General features: G+C 42.5%; 1 protein-coding gene across 1 annotated transcript in view; it reads right to left on the reverse strand.

Moving 5' to 3' along the window:
* Positions 1–274: 274 nt before the first annotated feature.
* The window catches only part of SLC28A3 (solute carrier family 28 member 3), a 66,832-nt gene continuing 48,407 nt past the window's right edge, over positions 275–18,699 (reverse strand). Inside the window, exons 9-18 of the mRNA XM_528339.8 lie at positions 17,906–17,986; positions 16,380–16,460; positions 13,839–13,964; positions 11,744–11,874; positions 9,633–9,801; positions 9,032–9,229; positions 4,493–4,574; positions 3,669–3,767; positions 2,963–3,083; positions 275–2,044 (exon numbers count right to left, since the gene is read on the reverse strand). Of these exons, the coding sequence (XP_528339.2) occupies positions 1,918–2,044; positions 2,963–3,083; positions 3,669–3,767; positions 4,493–4,574; positions 9,032–9,229; positions 9,633–9,801; positions 11,744–11,874; positions 13,839–13,964; positions 16,380–16,460; positions 17,906–17,986 (1,215 nt within the window). The 3' untranslated portion in view covers positions 275–1,917. The remainder of the gene's footprint in view (positions 2,045–2,962; positions 3,084–3,668; positions 3,768–4,492; positions 4,575–9,031; positions 9,230–9,632; positions 9,802–11,743; positions 11,875–13,838; positions 13,965–16,379; positions 16,461–17,905; positions 17,987–18,699) is intronic.

Below are 18,699 nucleotides of genomic sequence, written 5' to 3' on the forward strand. Positions count from 1 at the left end.
TTAAATATATTAAAATTAATTTTACCTGTTTTTTAGTGTGGCTACTAGATCTTAAATTACATGTGACTTGCATATGTCTATCAGACACCATTGCTATAGAAAAAAAAGCACCAGCATGCAAAGTAAATGTACATGCACTGTCCAGAGTAGGAAAAAGAGAACCCCCAAACCAAAACCTGTAAACAAAGTAAATGCATGTCCACAGAGGAATGGTATGATACATATACATAACATTCTGTGGGGTATGATGAACCAGGACACCAAACACTGAGAATGGGGGGAAAACATGCAAATATATTTTCCTAAAATAAAGTCTGAAGACTGCAAGGGCACATTGAGCTCCAAGGAAAATTGATACAAATAATGAGAAATATTTTAGTATATCATACTTCAGGGATAAACAGTCCTCTGGACATTAGGCCTCCTCCTTCACCACCACAAAAAACAAAACACACAAAAAATCCCAACTATTTTCACATAGATTTTTCTTTTAAATTACTCTTGTACACAAACAGAAGGAAAAATAGAAATAAAATAAATTACTTAAGGTATTTCAAAACCTTTTTCACATTCAGTGTCTGTTTCTTGACTTGGTAATTGATGTTTGTGTTTTCTCACAGCATGTGGTCTTCATGCTATTAAGAGCAGTGGTGATGGGCATTTCGTTAAAGAGCACACCACCATTGTCTCTGGAATCTTTTTCTTAGACACTGACACCCATTCTTCAAGTTTGATACTGATGCCATCCTGGTCAATGAAATTATCAACGCAAGGTTTTCAGAGCTCAACCAGGACTTTTTTTCCTCAACTGCTTCTTACACGGCTTTTGATTGAAGAGTAGCTGCTTTGTCACCAGGAATACATTACCAAATGTGCAGATGAATAGGCCTACCGTTATGGCCTACAACAGGATGGCTCCTTGAAGGGAGACATGGATATTATATACCCTTATGGTGTATCATATTACTTCTGCAAAATATTCACTATCCCTCCCTATGACAGGATAATTTAACTGTGGTGACTGACATCGTGCCTGTCACAGGACTTGTTTTGGCTAATGGAATGTCATGGAAGTAAAGGGTATCATTTCCTAGCGGAAGATGAAAGAGCCATCATGTGGTTCCCACCTTTCTTTTCCCTCTTAAGACCAACAAGCCCCCCTAAGAGGCTGCTCCTTTAGACTGGGTCCTGAAGCAATATGGATTACAACCAAGATGGATCATTACAAACATGTGAGTGAAAAATAAATCTGTAAGCCACTGAGGTTTTTGGGTTGTTTGTTTCTGTAGTGTAATTTATGGTTAAACTGACTGATGATAGAACTCTTAAGCAGAATGGATTTAAACCCTGGTTTTGGTATGGTCCACATGTTCTCCTCAAGGACTCTTGATTTCTGCAGGACTTCCTGAGGGTAGTCAATGAGTTAGTTGGTGATTGATGACTAGTTTTCCCTTATGTGAGATTCAAGTTCAGGCTATTTCAGGTAAGCCAAGGTATATGCAGAGTGACCTCACCTGAGATGTGCTTAAACTGAGTCACCCTGGACTACTTAGTGGACACTAAGTGGGTGTGGGTGAGTCAGAGCCCAGTTGTTGGGAGCTGCCATTTATAGCTGTATTCGGGTGAAATGCCTTGCAAACATTAAAGTCAGAAAATCCCATTGAGACTGGAATCAACAACACCTCACTTTGGGACATCATAGCAGTTCTTGGTGGGGAAGGGGCTGGTGGGGAGGGAGGGGAGGAGGAAAATGTTGTAGCTTTGAAGGTCCACTCTTGTTTTTCTTCATTCCTTGCAATTAAAGCTGATTCCATTATGGAAGCATCAATCTGTGGACAATAGCTTTGTTTTTTTTTCTTTCCAAAGCAGAAAATTCAGCATCTGTACTTCAGAGTTCCACTGGAGAAGTGGCTGACCTCAAAATGTATTAGGGATCCCATTGCAGTTAAAGGTCGATGGATTCAACAATGTGCAGCAGCCCTTCAAAGAATACAGACTGTGGTTTCCTCCTGGGATGACTTCACCAGGACCCCTGGCAACAGTGCTGGTGGAAAGTGGAAAGAAACAGTTACATGAGCCATAGATGGCAGAAACAGTAGGTGAGCAGACAATGACATTAAAAATAGTTCAGGGCAGGAAGCTGATTTTCTTGCTCACATTCTGGTTAGGGTGGATTAAAGGACAGAGACACTGGGGAATTTGTTTTGGCTCCTAAATTCTGGGTGTCCTCAAGAACTTTCCCTATTTCCTCCATAACAAGCAAAGATAGGATAGAATCAATCCTTATAAAACACTTGCACATTAAGGATGGCACCTTGTGTGGGAACATTGATTTTGCAAATTAAAACTGTACAGGGTGGGGGTGGCTGGCATGGGTCACTGGTAGTTTCTTGTTCACCATAGACGATCATCGTGTTGTCTGGACAGCCTGGATCCCCTTGAAGGGGAGCCAGCAGAGGGTAGCAGTTAAGGGCATAGGCTTAGCAGGAAGATCAACCTGAATTTTGTATCTCACTTGTACTTGTGCTAATTTTGCTGGAGTAGACATAGCTTCCCTAAGCCTTAATTTTGTGGAATGAAAAAAAAAAAAAAAAAAGATAGTGCCCAACTTATACAGTGGTTGCAAGGTTTAAGTGAGCTAATTCATACAAAGTGCGTAACACACAGCTGGGTGCATATTAAATGCTTGAGTAGCACTAGCTAGTGTTATAGTTGCTAGCCTTATCTGAGAAAAGTCAGAGTGAAAGGTGGTTAGAATCACTGCATAAGTTCTTACTTTTAAATAGAGTCATAAAGTTATAAAATTAAGTCGATGAGTGAGCGGAGATTGTGCCACTGCACTCCAGCCTGGGTGACAGAGCAAGACTCCGTCTCAAAAAAAAAAAAAAAAAATTAAGTGGATATTTAGGTGTGATTTGATTATTAATGGAGTATAAAGAAATTATAATCAAGAATACAATACCTGCTCAACAGACTTTGGCAACAAGCTATCACCTTGGTTGTGTTTCCAGGGAAAGTGGAGTTGAAGGCATTCTCTAAAACAAGATGGCAGTTGATGTCCACAGGCGTGCTGGAGAGTATGCCTAGAAGTGGAACAGAGTCCCGTTTATTTATTATTTATTTTTTAGTTTTATTTATGTATTTATTTATTTAGAGACAGAGTCTTGCTCTTTTGCCCAGGCTAGAGTGTAGTGGCATGATCTCGGCTCACTGCAACCTCCGCCTCCCGGGTTCAAGCGATTCAAGTGTCTCAGCCTCCCAAGTAGCTGGGATTACAGGCACGCACCCAGCTAATTTTTGTATTTTTAGTAGAGATGCGGTTTCGTCACATTGGTCAGGCTGGTCTCAAACTCCTGACAGCTGGTCTCAAACTCCTGACATCAGGTGACCCACCCGCCTTGGCCTCCCAGTGTGCTGGGATTACAGGCGTAAAGCACTGCACCCGGCCCCATTTCTTTTATTAATTAAGGAAGTCACTGAACCCTCATTCTGTTCTTAGCTCCTCCACCACACTGCACACATTTAACTTTACAATATGCTTAAGAGCAGCTCTAACTCTCAGCTTTCTGTGGCAGCGTGTGCTGCACATGCAAGCTGGAGGCACTGCCTGTCCTGAAAGCTGCCATTCATCCTGTGGGCACTGGGACACAAAGGACAGGGTGCAGTACCTGCGATGCAGGCTGTCATGAAGCAGGCCACGGTCCCCGCAATCAGAGCTCTCACTGCCCCCGAGGCGATATCACGCTTTCTGGAAGGAGCCATGGATGCTGGGAAACATGGAAGGAGGGATGTGAGATCAATGTTGAAGTACTGATTAAAACTCTTAGCCTCTGAAAATTGTTCTGAGGCTGGGCTCAGGTCAGCTGACTTTTTTTTTTTTTTCTTTAACTTAGCTGGGAAATTCAAGATTCAAGAACTTAGTAATAAACTCCACATACACAGAAATTCTCTGCTGTGGGAAGAAGGGAAGAGGCTTGTTTGCCAAAAGGCTCAAAGGCTCATTCTCCACAGAAGAAAAACCTCCTAAGTTTCATCCAAAGGGCTGTTTATTGAGGTCATGGCAAGGCAAAAGAGTGGCAGGAGGCATAGACTAAGGAGATGATATGAAACTCAACTGTCACCATCTACTTCTATGCCCGTGGCAGACACCACTAAGAAATCACAGCATTCTTCCACTGGACTTCCAATGGCTCTCAGAATCCTTCTCCAGGTGCCCATCATAAACCTATTGGCATTGGCATGTAAGGTGAAGCCTACAGGTCACCCTTGGGCTGGGAGAAGCATCTGTATGTTTGAGAAAATTTTTCCTGAGGTCAGCTTGGGTGTGCAAGGGAAAACTATATTGCAGACTAGATTAAAAAAATAGACCCCAGAGGACTCATGACTATTGCAAAGGCCTTTGTTTTTTCTGACATAACAGTACAGAGCAAAATGGGGATCCAAGTATGTCTGTGGCACATCTGTGTTGTTGAAGAATGTTTTTTTCACTTACTGAGTCCGCCGATCACGATTCCTAGGGACCCGATATTGGCAAAACCACAGAGAGCGTAAGTGGCGATTATCTCAGAACGAATCTGTAAGCAAGCATAAACACATATGTATACACAATCTGATCTGGCTTAACAAATCTGACATCCAACTGGGCTTCATTTTGACCATAAATTCAATATCGACAAATAAATGCACAGTCCATGGTATCAAATACCCATTACTTCCTAGACCTCTTTTACCATCTCCACTTGAATTTTGTGGGAAGATGGAAGGGGGCTGTGTGGACTCAGTGACTCTCTACAAAGGGCTTACGATTGGTAGCCTTGGCTTCTACAAATGCTGCTTCCTGGTCAATAATACCTTCTAATATTCCATATGACCTGGCCATCTGCTACAGTGTGCCAGGGACAGGACTAGTTGCTGGAGATACAAAATTGGTCCCAGAAAATATTCACATTACATTTACTTGAAAAGGGACTTATTCAGACTATATAAAGAACTGTTATAACTCAATAAGATGACCAACAGCCAAGGAAAAATGGATAGAGATTTGGATACTTCACAAAAGCTATGTAAATAACCAAAAAGTACATGAAAAGATGTTCAACATCATTGATCACCAGGGAAATGCAAAATAAAGCCACAATGAGATACTACTATACCTCCACTAAAATTAAAAAATACAAAGTGTTGACAAGGATGTGAAGTGACTAGAACTTTTATACACTGCTGGTGGGAATGTAAAATGACACAGTCTGTTTGTGAAACAGTATGGAAGTTTCTTCTTAAGTTTACTTGCTCTGCCTGAACGACCCAGCAATTTTTCTAGGAGAAACAAAAACACATGCCACAAAAAGATTGTACATAAATATATATGGCAGCTTTATTATATAGCCTCATGCTGGAAACAACTTGAATGTCATTCAGTAGGCAAATGGATAAACAATTGTGGATACCCATAAAATGAAATGCTGCTTTGCAATAAAAAGGAAACACATGCAAAAACATGAATGCTAAGTGAGCACATGTATATGAAATTCTGGGGCTGGGTGCGGTGGCTCATGCCTGTAATCCCAGCACTTTGGGTGGCCGAGGCGGGTAGATCACTTGAGGTGAGGAGTTCAAGACCATCCTGGCCAACATGGTGAAACACTGCCTCTACTAAAAATACAAAAAACAAACAAACAAACAAACAAAACATTAGCCAGGCATAATGGTGTGTGCCTGTAATCCCAGCTACTCGGGAGGCTGAGGCAGAAGAATCACTTGAACCCAGGAGGCAGAGGTTGCAGTGAGCTGAGATCGCACCGTTGCCCTACAGCCTGGGCGACAGAGTGAGACTCCATTTCAAAAATAATAATAAAAATAAAAGAAATTCTAGAATATGCAAACATAATTTACAGTGAAAGAATGGCTATTGGTTGCCTGGGACTAGGTCTTTGGATGGGGATGGGAGTGGGGTTGTTGACTACAAATGGCCATGAGGAAAACTTTTTTTTTAAAGGTGTGATGGAGATAGTCTATATGTTGATTATAGTTGTGGTTACACAGGTGACATCAAAACTGAGCCCTTAAGTTGGTATATAAATTATAATTCAGTGAAAAGGATATAATTTAAAAATAATTATGTTTGTTAGTAAAAATGAGATTCTCAGCTATCACAGGAGCTTCCTTATAGTCTGGCCATGGTGTGTGTACCACAACTCTGACCACTCCGTGGGAAAGTTAGGATGCCCAGTTGGAAGTAGGAGAAGGAACATCCCTGTCACGGGGCAGTCAGAGGATGGAAGATGAATTCGTGAAAGCAAGGGTGTGGCACTGTGACTCAAGAGATGCTGCTTAGGCCAGACAATTTTTCCTCAGTTTGAGGACTGACTATAGGAAGCTCAGAAGATTCCGTGTACTCTGTTGTTCACCAGAGGCACACCCAGTCTGACAAAGGTACCCACGTGACTGAAGCAATACTTTTCCAATATTCTCAAAACCCTATGATTTTGTTCAAAGAACAAACCGAGCAATGCTACACTCATTCAAGACTCAAGTGGCCATGGTAAGATTTTTGTTGATTCCAAGGCCCCTCTTCTCTCTCATGGTTTCTGAGAACTCTCCTTTGTTGATATTTTCCATCAGCGCGCATATAGCTGGCAGGAAAAAAATATTTCAAGTAGGTATGCAGTCTACCCTTCCTGGAAAAGCTGTCCTTGTTCCCCACTTTTATTCTAGCACTTTTCATTTAGTTCAGCTGGCTTCAAAACCAGGCATGCTTATTAAGAGATTGTGGGGGGAAAGATGACATAAAAGAGCTTGAAACTCCTCTTTCCCCTTTCCAGGGATAACTGAGAAGGGGATACACAGATGGGGCCATGATTGGTTTTAGAAGAGAAAAAGGAGTCTGGGATAATTCCAGGTTGACTTTGCCCACAAATGTGCAAGACGATGTGATGAAAAGAGATGCACCGTACTAGGAAAATATTAATAACACACCTCACAGCTCTCCTTGTGTCTGCACGGGCAAAGATGCCATACGTACAGGATGGTCATTTTAACACTATCTATCTCTGATAGTGAAAAAACAGATAACTGCTTATCAGCATGAGACTGATTAAGATGAATTACAGTGTGCTATGCAATAGAATACTATGTCACAGGCACTGATGTGGAAAGGTACCTGAGACACATTATTAAGTGCAAAGGACAAGGTTAAAAACAGTGAGTATACGTTCCAGGGAGAAGAGCTCCAGAGAAATAAGAAGGATGCCTTACTTTTTCCTTTATCTTTTTTTGGACCTTTTGAATTCTGTACTATGGTATGTGTTACATGTAAACAAATGAATAAAAATAGGCAAAGTATTATCTTTAGGAAAGAGAAAGTGATGGAATAAAGGGCTCATCCTAGGGGCATGGGGGCTGCATAGTATTCTCCCTCTTATCTCAGATGGAGGTCGGCATGGGCATAATTCAGTGGATATCACTGGGGTTTTGCCTCACGGACCCACATGGTATGTTCTGTTCTGTGGCACCTTTTCCAGGAGACTGTTGGAACGCCCTTCTCCACTTCTAGGTTGTGAGCAAAAATTGCTGGGACTCATCTGCATTTTGTTGATTGCAAATTAGAAATTTGGAGAAACAAAATGCCTTTCCCATCATGATTCAACAATAGCAGAGGCCACTGAGCTCCTGTTTCCAAATGTTCTCTCTGTGCCTGCCTTTGGTTGGGCTCACCCCTAAACTCAATCAGCTCTACTGTTCTGTCTCTACCCTCCTAATAACCTTTCCACAAAATTGCTTCGTGCTGCCAGAACGCAGAGCCCGGTTTGCTCATTAACAAAACGATTCTCTCCTGGCAACTGGCAATTGGGGATAGAAAACATTTCACTTAATTTAGCCTATTGTTTACTTTTGGCAGGGAAACAAACTGGTTTTGGTGGCATCTAAACAATGAGGATAATTGGCCAAGCTTTACTGGGAGGTTAGTTGAAGAATGAACATGCGAGAACAGGGAAATCTACAGAGTCCCTGCTCATGTCAGATGTGTTGGGTCAAAATGCCCCAGCTGTAAAATATAAATCAGTGCTCCCTAGGAGTGGGCTGTTACATTGATGTGCTATGTGGGAGTAAATCTGCAGGCTTGTTCTTTGGGAAGCTGGGAAGGATGGTAGTGTTGTTTGTGGGCGAGCAGACTCAGAACCTTAGGCAGGCTGCTTTTCCTCTCATTTTTAAACCAAATACATGCCTGGAACATTAATTCCAAATGGATTGTTTCAATGAGTACTAGGGGTGCTCAGGAATGTTCATCATTTCCTTAAGAGTTTCCAGTGTGACAATTCTGTTCTCCAGGGAAGAAAGTTGCAAACTCAACTACAAACATAACCTCACCTGAGTTCCTCATCCCACCAAAGGCCAGGCAGATGTGAATGCCTCCTTGCAAGCTATTGACCTGAAGTCCTGACATAATTATGGGTGCTTGTCTCAAGGCTTTCAGGTCACAGACTCTGAGCCTTTTCTCTCCCTCATCCACGTGGAGAGCAGTGATGATGCTACACTAACTCTCGAGGATGTCCAGGCATGTTACTTTTGGACAGTTTCTCAGAGCTCACAGAATCCATTAAGTTCAAAGGGAGAGTGCTTTAAGATCACTAGACTGTTAGCCACTAGACTATGAGGGCAGGGGCCCCATGACTTGCTATGGCCTCAGTACTCAGTGCATTGCACATAAAAGGCATTCAACACATTTTGGTTAATTGATTGCAGTCCCAGCTCATGTGACTCTGGGTCTGTGTCCACAGTTCTCAAAAGTAGATGATTACAATGGCAATGATTAGCTGTGTCTACACACACACGCACACTCTAATTCAACATAACTGAAAGTTAGGAAGTGCTATGTACATTATAAGCTCCATGAGCAATGGATTTTAGGTTGTTTTGCTCTCTAATCTATCCCAGGTGCCTGGCATAGTGCTTGACACACAGAGGCATAAGTAATAGACGAATGCAGGTATGTGATGAAGAAATGTACTGAGAAATTAAAATATTTACTCACTGATATATATTGCTGCACACCGTTTACAAATTTGGGTCCACCTTCTTTCCTCAAGTGGATCCATTTTGAGAGGTGCTCATAAGCCACAAATTCATTGAAGAAGGTCTTATAACCTATGAGTCTGGCAACCATAAAGCTGTCCTGCCATTCCATTCCCATCATGAAGGAAAAGGGCATGAAGATGTAGGAGCAGATTAGCTACAGAAACCAAAAGTAGACACTTGATTAGAATAGTGATTTGCTTTCAGTTTTGCCTCCTCGGTGACAACACTGTTCCTGACCCCTCTGTCTCCTTTGGGCACACAAATTCCTTCTTCCCTTGCCCATCTTTACCCATCAGGAATCAGGGCTAGAAATCGGTCATTTGAAGGAAGCTGGATTCTTGGGGAAGGGGCCAGGAGAGACTGACTGTCGTTGTGGGGAAGGAGGGGGATAGGAGACAGAGAAAAGGTGGGTGGGAAGTTGGGGGATGCATTAGAAGCTTCTACGGTGTGGAAGAGTCTACTGAGGTTGTTAGGGTGGGCTGTTTACAAACCTATTTTATTTTTAAACAAAGATAGGCAGAAACAAAACAGAGGGCAGGGGCGTGATGTGATTATACCTCAAAACTCAGCTGTGGGTAGTCAAACATGTTTCCAAACCAGGACAGGGCTGAATTCATAAAAGACAGCAGGGCCAGGAAGGCAATCAGATTCACAGCGATGTTGGCCACCAGGGAGATGGAGGAGGATGCTCCCTGTGTTGCAGCTTCTAGAAGATTCCCTGAATCACTTTATCAAGAAATAGCAATTCCAGAATTACCAAGTTGTTGTCAGGGGATGGACACCATTGGTGCAGAAGTAGCATAATCAGAGCTTAGATAAGAGACAAACTCTAAGGCCCCTGCCTTGCTCAAAATACTCACCTGAATCCCATGACATCATGAAGTGGGCATATGAGTATTTAACCATGTTTGTTCTTGTTTTTAAAGAGATAGGGTCTTGTTCTGTGTCTCAGGCTGGAGTAAAGTGGTGCAATCATAGCTCATTGGAGCCTCCAACTCCTGGGCTCAAGTGATCCTCCTTCCTCAGCCTCCTGAATAGCTGGGACTACAGGTGTGTGCCACCATGCTTGGCTAATTTTTTTTTTTTTTTTTTTAAGAGACGGGGTCATGCTACATGGCACAGGCTGGTCTTGAACTTCTGGGCTTAAGCGATCCTCTTAGCCTCCAGAGTCTCTGGGTAACTTACATTACTTTTTAAATTTGGGGACATTTATAATAAAAAATTGGAAAAATGATAAAAAATTACAAGTTTAAAAATGATTTTTATTACAAGCAGCTGCCAGAGAATAGTTATAAAATACAAATGGTATAAAAACTAATGATTCAAAACCAACAACAAACCAATGATCCAAGGAAGCCTGTAAATCCATCACCTCATTTAAAAATGGAGTGCCACCATCACTTTGAATCCCCCTGTGTACTCTTCTTTGATCTCATCCTCCCCTCTAATCTCAGAGGTATCTGTCTTCCTGAAATTCACTCATCATCCCCTTTCTATACAGTTTTCCTACATGTCTGTATTCCCTAAAAAATACATTGTGTGTCCAGGTGCAGTGGCTCACACCCTATAATCCCAGCACTTTGGGAAGCCGAGGCAGGTAGATTGCTTGAGCCCAGGAGTTTGAGACCAGTCTGGACAACATGGTGAAATACTGTCGCTACAAAAAGTACAAAATTAGCTGGGTGTGGTGGTGCGTGCCTGTAGTCCTAGCTACTCAAGGGGCTGAGGTGGGAGGATCACTTGAGCTCAGCCTGGGTGACAGAGTGAGACCCTGTCAAAACAAACAAACAAACAAAAAAACAACATTGTGCAAGTCTGCACACTGAGTAACTTTATAAGTGGAATTACGCTGTATTCTTTGGTAACTTGCTTTTTCGCTCACGGTTGACTTTATCTACATACAAGTATGGGTGAATTTCAGGCACATGTTGGTTGCTGATGAATTCTGTTATTTAATGAAATACTCTTGAACATCCTAAATCCCTTAGTCTTTTCCACTCTGTTTTTCTTTCTTTTTCACAGAGCAAAAGAAAAGGAACCAGCTTTCTTATAGGAGGAACCTCCAGAAATGGTCATCCTATGGCTTTCTGTCTAAACCAAGGCTCCATAAACACTCTGCTATATTTATAAAGAAATATCTTTACAACAAACAGATATGGAAATGTATTGACATTAGGTATTTAGAGAGGTTTATGTCAAGTATTAAACAAGATTTTGGCCAGGTTCCAGCACTTTGGGAGGCTGAGGCAGGAGGATCCCTTGAGCCCAGGAGCTGGAGATCAGCCTGGGCAACATAGTGAGACCCTGTTTCTAAAAAACTTAAAAATTAGCTGAGAGTGGTGGTGCATGCCTGTAGTATCAGCTACTTAAGAGGCTGAGGTGGGAGGATAACTTGAGCCTGGGATGTTGAGGCTGCAGTGAGCTGTGTTGATACCACTGCACTCCAGCTTGAGTGACAGAGCAACTTTAAAAAAGTCTTTTTTGAGCAAGACTCAAAAAAAGGAAATAAAATAAGACTTTTTTTTGTGAAGTCTAAATAGTCTTTGGACTAACTTTAATATTGTAATTCACCGTGCTTTCCGGTTATCAAATTTTTGCTGTACATTGAATCTGGAGTCCCCCGCCCTGGCTTGGGTAGTCATTAATTAGGTGAATGTGTCACACTTACCCACTTTCCATTTTCATGGCATTCTTGAGGGTTATTTTAGGTTTTTCTGTCTCAGGCCAAAAGAGTTTAGCAGCAGCCAATGACGCAGGTGCTGACATAACTGACGCTGTTAACAAGTGGGAGGATGGAACCTGCAATTTCAGAAGAAAGAAGGCAAACCTGGGATTAGCTTTTTTCTTGTGTTCAGAGGAAGGGTCCAAGAGCTCTGCAAGGGAAGAAACAGGGCAGGGGTTGTTTCTATGCCAGAAGACAATGTTTCTTTGGAGGTCTGGAAGAGCCACTCTAGCTCATTGAGCCAAGTCGCGGGCATCACCTTGAGAGGCTGAGGGATAAGGGAGACATTTGTGCTAATTGACCACATCCCTGGGGAGAAGCATAAAACCAAAATCTGATCGTTTCAGAAAAGAATTAATCCTGTGTTGTGGAAACTTTCAAGGAAGATTCCTCAACCTCTCTGTTGCCCTTTTGAATGTTCAGAGAGCCCCTAAAGCATGTATGTCATTACAACTTTTTTTTTTTTTTGAGATGGAGTCTTGCTCCGTCACCCAGGAGTGCAGTGGTGCGATCTTGGCTCCCTGCAACCTCCGCCTCCCTGGTCAAGCGATTCTCCTGCTTCAGCTTCTTGAGTAGCTGGGATTACAGGAGCCCACCACCACACCTAGCTAACTTTTGTATCTTTTAGTAGAGATGGGGTTTCAACCCTGTTGGCCAGGCTGGTCTTGAACTCCCAGCCTCAGGTGATCTGCCTGCCTTGGTCCCTCAAAGTGCTGGGATTACAGGCATGAGCCACCACGCCCAGCCTCATTACATCATTTTAGATAGGGGATGGGGAGGGGATGTGCAGATGTGTATATTCTCCTCTCTCCATCTTCCTTTTGCTCTCCTGAGGTCCTTGGTGCCTTTATACAATCTTCATTGATCTGGTGGTCCTTTAATCTGTACACGACTTCTGTTTTCTTTATTGCAGGTCCACTCGTTCCCCTTCCTCCCTGCCCTCACATGGTTTCTGGATTCTCTTCCACATATTTTCAGAATTCCAGGATCAACACCTCCCTCCCTGTTCCTGTTCCCCCCAGAACATTTTTGAGGCAGCATTTCTACAGTGGGGATGGCATTCCCCAGATGATCCACTCAAGCTGCTCATTCCACAGGTGTCCTTTGCTCCTTTCTTCTTGACTCTTCCTACTAATTGGTACTCCAAGGCCTGGATGAAGACCTACAATGAAGCCCACTTATTTTGTAAGAAATCCTAGTCTTCTGAGTCACACAGTGACTGGGCTGTGTTACTCAGTTTCAATATGGGGGACTGTGTCTATATGTGGCTTGTAAGCTCTATGGGTCGGGGTGCACGCACCAGTTATAACATTCTCTAGCCTTATACTACAGACTGCGAACTCTCAAACTTGGCTGTACATTAGAATCTGAGGAGTTTTAAAAAATATTGATGGCTGGGTCTCATCCCAACGAACTGTAGTTTAATTACTCTGAGATATGGACCTGGGCATTAGAGAATTTAAAAGCTCCCAAGTGATTCTAACGTGCAGAAAGGTTTGAGAATCATTGCTCTAGACCAGGGGTCAGAAAAAGTTTTTCTGTAAAGGGCCAGAGAATAAATATTGTTGTCTTTGTGGATCACAATGACTCAACTCTGTAGCATGAAAGCTGCCATAGACAAATGAATAGACGTAGTTGCTTTCCAATAATTCATTTCCAAAAACAGAAGCAATTGGGATTTGGCCCATGGGCCATAGTTTACTGACTCCCAGTCCAGATCACCTTGACTGATGTAATAGTTTTTTTTTTTTTTTTTTTTAACAGATTTAAATTTTCAACCAAAGCAACTTTATCATATGATTGCATTTTTCTGTTTTTATTCTGCAGATAGAACTCACATTTAGGCAGCAGGTATATGAAGCCCCGAAACTCCTTGGGATCCCTATGTTCAAATGCCAAAGCAACTGTGACCAACTTTTGCCATATGGCAAAAAAAGACACTCTCTTGGCCTCCTTTTTCCACCAGCAATGGAAAAGAAAAGAAATAACAATAGTAAAGAAAGAAGAGGTTGGTGTTTTCATAATTCCAAAACATTCTTACCCCAAAAGAAATGTATGCACCTAGGACGCTTCCAGCAATGGTAGAGAACCCGGCAGTCATGATGGCGTGGAGTTCAGACTTGGTGATGTAAGGTAAATATGGTCGGACCAGCAGTGGAGACTCCGTCTGGAGACAAAGAAGGGTGACCAGATTCCTTTTTATATCTGTGTAGGGGCAGGGGAAGGCATGCCAATCTACTCATAATTTTATTCTTTAAAGCAGACAGTTTCTAAGAGTGAACCTCAGACCAGCTCCATCAGCGTCACCTGGAAACTCGTTAGAAATGCAAATTATTTCGATTTACTAAATTAGAAACTCCAAGGGTGGGGGCTAGCAATCTGTATTTTCACAAGCTTTCCGGGTGATTCCAATGCATGCTCAAATTTGAGAACCCACACCATCGACGTCTGGGTTATTTGAACTCTAGATCAGTTTCCATATGTGGTCATGTATAAATTTTGTAAAATTCGTGAGGCTAGACATAGAAGGCCTCCACCCAGCCTAAGACTGGACTCTGTGATGACTTGGCACACTTTTCTAAGGGCCAACTGACTCTATCCAGTGGCCTGACCTTCTGGATGGGTGATTTCTAAGCCACTGTGGCTTCCTGTCTTCCAACTTCACCTTGACAGACCCTAAACCTGTTTCCTGACCTCAGAGAAATAGAGACACAAGCATTAAAAACAAACAAACAAACAAACAAACAACCTCAGCAATAACAAGAACAGGTGCCCGCAGGCCCTTCTGTAATTGAGAATCAGAGACCCCTCTCTGATGGGTGGAAAGGAAGAAGCAGACAGAGTGTAGTTGTAAAGGCTTGAATCCCATTAAGGAGGACAGGCAGCCTGTGGCATGGGGGCTCTCCATAGATAATAGCTGTACTTTTAGCATATTAAGTATCAAATTGAACATCACAGAAGCTTGTGTGCAATTTTACAATTTTCTCCTTATTATCTCTAATTGTTCTGTAAGATTGAATGTGTGGAGCCTCGATTTACCAACTAAATAGGAACCCTGTGCGGGAGCCTTCTTACCCCGCAGGTAGGAGCAATCAACTCAAGATGGTGCCCTAATTAGTCCTGAGAGATTTTATGACTGTAATTATAATAATTTCAACTCCTAGGGAAGGAAGCATGGGATGGGCCCCCACTCTAAAGACTATGCTCCAGGCTAGTAAGCATAGGTTTTTTTTTTTCTTTTTTGAGACAGAGTTTTGCTCTTGTTGCCCAGGCTGGAGTGCAATGGCATGATCTCGGCTCACTGCAACCTCCACCTCCTGGGTTCAAGCAATTCTCCTGCCTCAGCCTCCTGAGTAGCTGGGATTCCAGGCATATGCCACCATGCCCAGCTAATTTTGTGTTTTAAGTAGAGACGGGGTTTCTCCGTGTTGGTCAGGCTGGTCTCAAACTCCCGACCTCAGGTGATCTGCCCGCCTTGGCCTCCCAAAGTGCTGGGATTACAGGCGTGAGCCACTGTGCCCAGCCATAAGCATAGTCTTTAGAGTAGAGGCCCGTGCTTCTTGTTGGCTTACCAACAAGAAGTTTCAGCCTGCCCGGAGCAGTTGTAAGCCTGGGATTTGGGGCTATGTGTTTTTCTGAGTGACTTGATTTTTGCTTCAAATTCAGTTTCCTTGGGCAGTGGTGCTGGCAAGCATTCATACCTGGTTTTTGTGGCGTGTGACTCCATTCTGCCTGAAGCTGCATATCTGGAGTGATGAGGGGCTTATTACAATTTCTTACTGATCCACCCCTTAGCCATGCTGCTATTTTGAGGGACACTCCTTGGCATGATATTTATTTGCTTAAATGGGCTTCAGGCAAAAGAGCATTTCTCCATGTGATGGAACAGGGAGGTGAAAATTGAAGCCTAAAAGCTTATTTTTGATGAGAAGAGAAAAACCTAAAAGCATTTTTCTTCAGGCTCAGCAAAGACAGAATATTGGCCAGTTCAGACAAGTTGAGAATAAGCTCAAGTGTTTACACAGTTGCATGGTTGTTGGTGGAAAGGCTTTCTTGGTCTCCTCCGTTGCCACAGGCATTATAGTTTAGAATGGGAGGCTGACTGTTCCATGTTTGTAGCTTGGAGATTTCGAGATAGTGAAATCCATTCAAGTGGAAGAGCTACCAGCCTCTGAAGAGTTGACCAGAAACCTCACAATCACTAAATTCAGATTTATTGAGAATCTATATGAGAAGCTCTATGTCTATGCTTTAATAAAATGACAACCTTCCATCCTCTTCATAAACATTCTCAAGAACCCAATTCTACATACCATACCCAGACCGTTAAAAGGAATTTCTCTCTGTATCTCTCTGTCTGTCTCTGTCTGTCTCTCTGTCTCTCTGTCTCTCTCTGTCTCTCTCTCTCTCTGTCTCTCTCTCTTCTCCCTCTGGAATCTGGACATTGCCAATACTGGGGGTTTCTTATTTTGACACCATTTTCTCTACACTAAAAGAACATTGTGTTATTTTCTTATTTGGCTTTTTGGAAAGAGACGATCCATTTCAACAGATGTTTTGTTCTGTTGATATTACAACTTACTTGTCCAACAAATATATTGCCAGAAGCAACTACAGATTCAATAGGAGATGATCCCGTAGTAACTAGCATGATCCATCCAACCTAAAAGGAAGAAAGGGACAAAGTCAGCAAAGAACTTTTTGTATACCCAAAACTTCAAAGTAGGGTTAAAATCCTTAAACTGGAGTAAAATATTGAGGGCTTCAACATTTGTCAGCAAGCTAATGATGGAGCTAAAGGTAAGTTTAACTTATTGAGCCCCTAGAGCAGGCCAAGCAAATCCTCTTATTGGAGTAGTAAGTCTGAGTCATTGCGTATACTTTGAACATTATACAAATCAATTTCTATAGGTCTATTGTATACAAGTAATAAATGACAATTGCTAACATGCTTATGGAAGGCTTTACTGCATTCCAGGCACTGTGTTAAGCCCTTGACAGTCCAGAAAATGCAATTAATTCTTACAATAACTCTTTGAGAGAGGTCCTATATAATTATACTCATTTTATTAAAGAGGAAACCAAAGCACAGAACAGTTTAGTTGTTTTGTCAAAGGTCACCCATATGTAGCAGGATGTATTTGAGGTTTGGTCTTTTTTACTTAATTGAAATGAACGTGGTTTTTGGTTCCACTTTTGTACTGGCCTTTCAACTAGAGATGGTGGATGAGGACTTCCTGTTGCATTCTCTCTCCTTGCTTTTTAGTTTAGACAAGAGCATAACAATTCTGAGTGTTTTGGGGTTTAAACAGGAAATTATGGGCCCTGGAGTTCTTGCTGTCGTTCTGAACTCTGCTACTACCTGTATTCTGGTTCCCTGTCTCTCTTCTCTTTCTTTTTGTACATTTTGATTTATTTATTGGGATCAAGGAGGGCTGTGGCTGTGCCCCAAGCACTGCCTGCACTGCTCTGTGCTCGTGTGTGGTGCATCCAAATTAGCTGACGGAGCTCCTTGTCCTCTGATCTAACACATGAACATAGGACTCACTGAGGCTAGGGCAGCAGGAAGGACATGAACTCTTCAGCTGTGTGTGTGTATGTGTGTGTGTATGCATGCACGCTCATGCTTATGAAACTCCCTCAGGAGTGAAAAGCTGTTTCTCCTTTTTGCTTCAATTTCTCTAGCACCTCCAAAACCAGAAGTGTCTACTTTTGTAACCTCCTTAAGCAAGGTAGCATATAATTAAGGAGTAGCTTAAAAAAGAAAAAAAGGTAAGCACAGGGTGGATAACCAAGATGAAGGAATAACATCATTTCCCCCAGCAGTATCTAACCTCAATTCCTCGGCTAAAGAAGTAACTGCTATAGTTTCATGAAGATATCCAGTGCTTTGCAAATCAAAACCCTATTAGAAGCTCCTGAGATAAAATTCCCTCCATGGACACATTTAGGATTGGAGGTTTTGAATCTAATCACTTAGGTGGTGATGGTGGATAATGGTAGGAAGAGAAAGGCACTTCGTAAATACCTGCATAAAAGGCCTTGAGGACTTCGTGCCTGAGATAATCAGCTCTACACCTATAACCCAGTCCCTCCCAGCCCCAGTACCTTTCTAATAATCCACTGCATCAGTCCCAGGTGGTACAGCATGGACATCACAGTGCTGAAGAAAACCACGATCGGCAGGACCTGTGGGGACAGAAACAAACATGGATTAATGATGGGTCCAGCTGCACCAGCAGGTTTTATATCAGGCCTCCTCTCTGTCTCCTTTTCTCCCTCTGAAACATCATAAAAATATGGGAAACTCCTATTGAAGTTTAATCAGGCAGCTTCCCTATCTACAGTCTTTTATTCTAATTTGTCACAGGACTTTGACTTTTTTCCCCTGTCTTCTATGGTGAGCTTTTTTTGCTCAAAGAAGGAATGAAGTTTGGGGGGATTTGTAATACCTAGATCAATACGCTGAAGGCTGTCAGAAAATATTCTTGTCCTGATGCTAAAAAGACATGGGCTTCACCACTAGTTAGCAGAGTAACCTAAATTGAGATAAATTGTGAGCAACCTCAGAGCCTTATTCTGAGTAGCTGTAGAGATCAGGTAAGGCATGGTAGGTGCTGACACATAGTGCCTCCTACTGGATGGCAGACACACCTGACAGCAATAACTTCAGCATGTCCTGAGAATGACCCTGTGGTCTAAGCGTGTGTGTTTGGAGTTCCAAACTAAGGAACCTGGGAGCGGCCAATCCAAAGATTCATTCCTTATCTATAAGGAACATCTGAACCCTTGGACCATTCCGTAGAAAGCAGGCCATATGGGGGATCCAGGCCCTTTGTTTTGGGTTAAATGAAGGTTGGGAGGTGGAGGTTGCCGGGGGAGGTTACTAAGTGAGAATGCTA

This window comes from Pan troglodytes, chromosome 11 (genome assembly GCF_028858775.2).
Source record: "Pan troglodytes isolate AG18354 chromosome 11, NHGRI_mPanTro3-v2.0_pri, whole genome shotgun sequence".
NCBI lineage: Eukaryota > Metazoa > Chordata > Mammalia > Primates > Hominidae > Pan > Pan troglodytes.